Below are 6,502 nucleotides of genomic sequence, written 5' to 3'. Positions count from 1 at the left end.
CCGCCACAAGATGGCAGCATGACTAGTTACAGTGGCATGAGCCCCTCTGGCTCAGAGCCATCCTCAACAATGCGCATGGTGAACAGCAAAGGCAAATCTCTCAACTGCAATTTCTGCGGAAAGTCCTTCCTCTACAGCTCCCACCTTGCCATGCACAAGCGCATTCACACTGGTGAGAAGCCGTTTTCCTGTGACTTCTGCAGAAAGACTTTTGCTTATTCGTCGCACTTAAAGATGCATGAACGACTGCATACCGGAGAGAAACCGTTCTCATGTGATTTCTGTACAAAGTCTTTTAGTTATTCCTCTCATTTAAAGATGCATAAACGGACACACACTGGCGAGAAACCATTTCCGTGTGACTTCTGTGAAAAGACTTTTTCATATTCTTCCCACTTAGCCATGCACAGAAGAGTGCACACAGGTGAGAAACCTTTCACTTGCCAGTTCTGCAACAAGACCTTTAGCTATTCCTCACATCTCAGAATACACCAAAGAACACACACTGGGGAGAAACCATTTGTGTGTAATTTCTGTGGATCTGCCTTCGCTCTTTGTGGAACTCTTGTGAAGCACAAGAGAAAGCATGCTAATGCTGCCGACCCTGACTCGGTTGGAATGTCTGGCAGTCAGATGTCTGTTGGTGCAGACAACAAACAAGCTATGTACACGACCTGTACTAATGGCAGTTGCGGCAGTCTTTGTGTGGCTGCGACAACCTGCTGTGGTGGTGGTGACAGCTGCTGCGCTGCTGTCGGCGGTGGCTGCAATGCTTCCAGAAGTCGGATAATGGAACAGAATGAGAATACTCGAGAAGCTCTGGCCGTAGCGTCCGAAATAGGAGTCGGCATCAGCATGGCCGCTGAGGCTGGCGTCAACGTGAAGAGTTTTGGCAAGACACCATCACAGATGGTAAGGAACCATTTACATGGGCATGGGCATGCACATGGACACAGCCACGGACACGCGCATAGCCATGGACATAACCATGGACACGGGCATGGAGTTCGTGTGGACAATACACGCCATTGAAGTGTCTCAACACAATAACCCAAGTGACCAAATTCTTTTTTCTAAATGTTAGCTGAGAAAACACAATAACCACCACAACCACAACCGAAATGCAACGGTCTATTTACGTACCATTGTTGGTTGTGGGTCATTACTACAATCATATATAAACATATATATATAAATATATACACACACACACACACACAAAACAATAAACACATCCATATACACATACATAAAAACATGAGACAATGTGCACACCCATATACATACATATATATATGCACACACACACACACACACACACATCCCCATGAACTTGAATATACACCCCTCTCCAAGAAAACTTGAATAACTGCACTCATACATACATGCCTATATGAACATAAACAAACATTAACTACTTTTGTGTCTACATACATGAGGTATAACATATTTATTGCATAGAGACACACAGACCACATACGAGTAAGTATACTCAACAATATGTATTGCCGTAATATATCATTCATCTTTCTACTGAAAAAAAAAATGATATTACTATCTACATATATGTCAGTATGTGAGTGCATATATATACACACACATACACACACACATATATACACATATATATACATACACACATACAGTAAGATGAATAGAAGGATCTAAAGCAATTAGTGGTTGTCTGCATCTGTGAGTATAAAAAACTGTTCAAGAATTGTGATAAATTGATTTTACATAAGGAAGTGGGGGGATTTAAGTCTACACAAAGCCTCTCCTAAAAATGGTAACATCTAGAACATTTAAGTTCTTCGTGGTAAACCAATTTATTTCATTTTTGAACCCTGTGTGTGTGTGTACATGCTGATGGTTGTCGAGTTGGCAGAACGCATGCAGTCTGAGACTACAAGTTCATGGGTTTCTGTTTCTCAGTGGCACCATTAGAAAATAATGGAGACTTCATAAAGATTTCAGAAACAAAATTAACAATTTTTTAATTTAAGACTTAGATACAGAAAGTTTAGGTTTTTAATTTAAATATGGAGCACTTGAAAAAGAGTTGTTTTACATATGTCTGTATATTTTCATAATCTTTAAAATGATTCCACACAACAGCTGGCTTGGTGAACAAGCCAACCTTGCTCTCTGATCAGAATGTTAGTCTATCACAGCTGTGCGAATTGGTGTAACATCAAATGATGTGTTTTCATTAAGAACACAACATGCTGCCCGGTCTAGGAATCAAACTCACGATCTAACAATTGTTAGTGTAATACCCTAACCACTGGGCTATGTGCCTTCACACACCATATATATATATATATATATATATATATATATATATTTGTGTGTTTCTTCCGGCTAGTGCTGGAGCACCACCATCAGTACTATTGAAGTCTTCACACTGTGTTTGGTATTTGGCAAATGAAAAATTCCTATTTCTCTGTTACTGTGGTGTAAGTGACAGGAATCTTTTTCTCTGATGTTAAACTGAAATATGTGGTATGCGTGTCTATATATATATAGACACACACACACATACATATACACATGTATATGCATAAACATACATGCCTGGATTTCTATTTTGGGATGGATTTTTATAAATTACACAAATCTGCCTGAGTCCCGTAAATACGAAACAGCTACAAGTCTCATGTTTCTGGTCCTCGGGGGTGAATTATTGCTGAGAAATGGAAATATGAAGCTAGTAGTTGTAATTTGTGTTGTTTAAGCTTTTAAACAAAGTGATAGATCTGTGTGCACATACATTCACATAAATGTGGGTATATATATAGGAGTAAATGTAAGGACCAGCAGGTTAGTCAATGTATGAAAAATGTTAAATACATTTTATATATCAACTTGACAAAATTACTCATCTACTTGCTCAAGTTCAAATCTCTTGAGCACTACGAAGGCTATTCTATACAGGGAATACCTGTCTCATCTCTCTCTATCTATCTATATATATATATATATATATATATATATATATATATATATATATATATATATATATATACACACACACACATATACATACATACAGTGTTTATGTGTGTGTGTGTATTTTTGGGCAGCTATAGAACTTATTGTTACCTTATTGATCTTAGCTAGATTTGAATTTGAAATGTAAATGAATTTAGCCAAATAGGAGTTACTTTGTCCAGCGCTCCTGCCAACCGTAACCTCTGTGTGTGTGTGTATGTGTCCCATTTTAATCCTAACATGGTTGGGATACGTTTTATGCATTGAAACATTGGGTCAAGAAATTTTAGGTTACATAGTAATTTGTATGCATATGTATGTATGTGTGTGTGTGTATATATATATATATATATATATATATATACATACATACATGAATAAATAATATGCATATTTATATATTTATGTGTAGATAACTGTATATGTGCATGCATGGGATGGTGTATGTATGTATGTCTGCATATGTCTCCTATTCATTCTTTTACAGATGCTCTAGATCTGAATATTCTCTTGATCACCAATAACAGATATACAGATTCTCATGCCATACACACACACACATATATATACATAAACACAATTTGTTAACATTATGAAATAGCTTCAAACTAACTCTTCATAAGTAACCATGCTTCAAAGAGACATAGGCCTGGGCAACCAAAAACGACAATAGCAAATCTTCCACAAGATGAAGACACCAAAAACAGAAACAATTGTAATATGCCTATAACAACCAAAAAAATTAGTGAGCAGATATTTATTTCTAAATCTTATCTTGACTATATTTTTATTAATAGAACCTTTTTTGTAGAAATTGTGACTTTGTATATTGTGATTGCTTTAACACATCATTAAATATTGACGATACCTTTCAGATGGCGTTGTTATATTTTCATTCTGGTGTAATTAGATGCCGGTCTGGCTGTGTGGTTGAGAAGCTTGCTTCCCAACCATCTAGTCCCAAGTTCAATCTCACTGTTTGACACCCTGGGCAAGTGTCTTCTACTGTAGCCCCAGGTTAGCCAACTGAAGCCTTGTTGATGGATTTGGTAAGATGGAAACTGAAGGAAGCCCCTTGTGTATATATGGGGTTTGTATTTTTCAAGTTTGTGTGATCTTTCATTGGTTTTAAACAATGGCTTCATTAACAATGTCATTTGCATGCAATCCACTCTGAAAGCATATCCAGGCTCCTTGACAAGTTGTGTGACTTCTGAAGATGATGGACACATTTCAGTATTGCCTGTTCTCAATTCTCCATGGAAGCATATCTGGGCTGTTGTTGAATAAACTGGGAGATTATTGTCTCAGTTGAAATTAGGTGGGAGTTGATGATGGGTGTGAGTGTCGGAAAGCCTGCCTCAACATACTCTCATCTGATCCTGGCAGGGATGGGAAAGAAGAAGAATGACGTCTGCTGCATAAGATATGATGTTGTTAAGTGGCAAGACTGGAGCTGGTAAGTGAAGCTGTTGGCTGTGTGAATAATAAACAGAAGCAACTCATGAACATTTGGCTGGACGTAAAGATATTTGGTGTTGGGTATTTACAGTGGACAGCATTGTGTCCTTAGGAGTTACTTGTGAGATGTTGAGTGAATGTCCAGTTTGGTCTGTCTGAGAACCTGGACTGTCCACATTGGCACGAGTGGAGGCATGTGTTGCTCCACTACCTTCAACACTCTGTAATTAATTGAGTGACAAAATGTTTTTTTTTTATAGAGGACAGGAAGACCATTTCAAGAAAACCATATCATGCCACAGTAGCATGCTGATTGGTTGATTAATAGACCAATCATGTGAAACTGGTGGTTTGCTTGTGGTGTCTGACCAGTTATCTAGCAGTTAGGTTTCAAATCACCATTACAGCATATCTCAATGTGATTGAGACTGAGCAGAAGACTATGTAGTTGCTAAACAAACTTAACTAAGCATCCATGCTACAGCTTCTGGTCTCTTTGATGAAGCAAACTTTGGGTGAAGTTTGAGGAGGGATGTAGGGACTTCTTTTGTTGGCTCATAATCATTGTTGTGACCGTTATTTAGTGCTGTTAATAAATCAAATTACAGCAGTAAGCTGACAGAATCACAAACACGTCATTCTTAATAGCATTTCTTCTGTTTTTTTAAATTCTGAGTTCAAATCTTGTTGAGGGCAACTTCATTTTTTATCTTTTTTGGGATGATGAAATAAGTATTGGCATCAATGTAATCAACTTGTGCATCCTCCCTCAAAATACTGTCCTTGTTCCAAAATTAGACTTAATAGAAACAAATTGCAAGATTTGGTTCCAATTCTGATTGTCTCAGTTGGAACCAGTCACAGATTCACCTTTATTCAACCCTAAGAAGCAATTGTGAATTGGATTCCTAACATTTTGATCAGTGTTTAACCATTTTTTTTTTTTTTAATTATGGACCCTTTTGGTTCCTGTTTTACTCAAGTGGACCCCTACAGCAATTCAACGCTTTAAAAAGTCTTATATCTTTATAATGAAATATTATTTGCAATTATATATATATATAAAAAATAATAATTGTATATTGTGGAAGTATAAACAATTTATTGCACTGAAATTTTCACAAAATCTTACATTGGACCTGAAAGGGGGCCAATATAATACCACCCGACCCATACAAACATAGAAGAGAGGACATTAAATGATGCTGATATATATATATATATAATGATGATAAACCGGACCCAACAAGTAAATTGATGGGGGTATGAGGTAGAAATAATTTTTATGGTGAATCAAAAAGAGTACGAAGGTATAGCAGAAACATTGGAGCTGCCCAATGAGGACAAACTAGATGTAATATTAGATAGGAGGCCTCCAACGTGTTATGAGTGTGGAGAGAAGGGGCACATTAGAAGGTGTCCACAAAAATAGAAACACAAGAAGACGTAATGGAAGTGGAGAGGAGGACCCAGGATGTGGAAGAGAACACAGGAGACTAAAGCAAGGGAGAGGAGGAGTTCAGCACCTAAAACGGAGCAACAACAGAAGAAACATAAAGTGGGGTGGGGGAGTGGACCAATCAATAACGACAAATAGAAGCAATACGCCGTTGGGATCACCGAAGAAAAATGCCACAAGCAGAACAGCAACACCAAGCAAACATACAGACTTAGAATCACACAAACATAGTCTCACAGGCACATAAACACAGAAATATAGACAGACAGACAAACACCTGATAACACAGAGTTACAGAAACATAAAAACAGACACACAAGACGTACACAGAAACAAATTTTTTTTAGTGACATATACGACCCCAAAACTGGAGAGGAAAATAACGAAAATGAAATGGATTATTAGGGTGAATCTTTCAGAGGGATATGATAAGGATATGAGATGTATTTTGATGGAGGAAGGAAATTATAGAACTCTGAAAGAAGCTTTTCCTTCAGATGTAAATCCACTGGGGTCCGTGGTGAGTATTGAACCCAGCGCCCCAGTGGTGAATTATGAAGACATTAAAAGTGACATAAAATGGTAAGTTGA

At 37.5% G+C, this 6,502-nt stretch overlaps 2 protein-coding genes across 2 annotated transcripts in view; one reads left to right on the top strand and one right to left on the bottom strand.

Moving 5' to 3' along the window:
• Window positions 1-6: 6 nt before the first annotated feature.
• Window positions 7-3,865, top strand: LOC106878705 (zinc finger protein 664). The gene has a single exon (XM_014927997.2). It carries the CDS (start codon window positions 19-21, stop codon window positions 1,030-1,032), a length of 1,014 nt encoding a protein of 337 aa, XP_014783483.1. The 5' UTR covers window positions 7-18; the 3' UTR covers window positions 1,033-3,865.
• Window positions 3,866-4,493: 628 nt separating this feature from the next.
• LOC106881083 (uncharacterized) overlaps window positions 4,494-6,502 on the bottom strand; it is a 16,928-nt gene continuing 14,919 nt past the window's right edge. Inside the window, exons 13-14 of the mRNA XM_052976483.1 lie at window positions 4,935-5,038; window positions 4,494-4,673 (exon numbers count right to left, since the gene is read on the bottom strand). Coding sequence (XP_052832443.1) covers window positions 4,494-4,673; window positions 4,935-5,038 — 284 coding nt within the window. The remainder of the gene's footprint in view (window positions 4,674-4,934; window positions 5,039-6,502) is intronic.

This window comes from Octopus bimaculoides, chromosome 24, assembly GCF_001194135.2.
Source record: "Octopus bimaculoides isolate UCB-OBI-ISO-001 chromosome 24, ASM119413v2, whole genome shotgun sequence".
NCBI lineage: Eukaryota > Metazoa > Mollusca > Cephalopoda > Octopoda > Octopodidae > Octopus > Octopus bimaculoides.
Note: the sequence above shows the minus strand (reverse complement) of the source record. Positions and strands in the feature narration are given on the sequence as shown.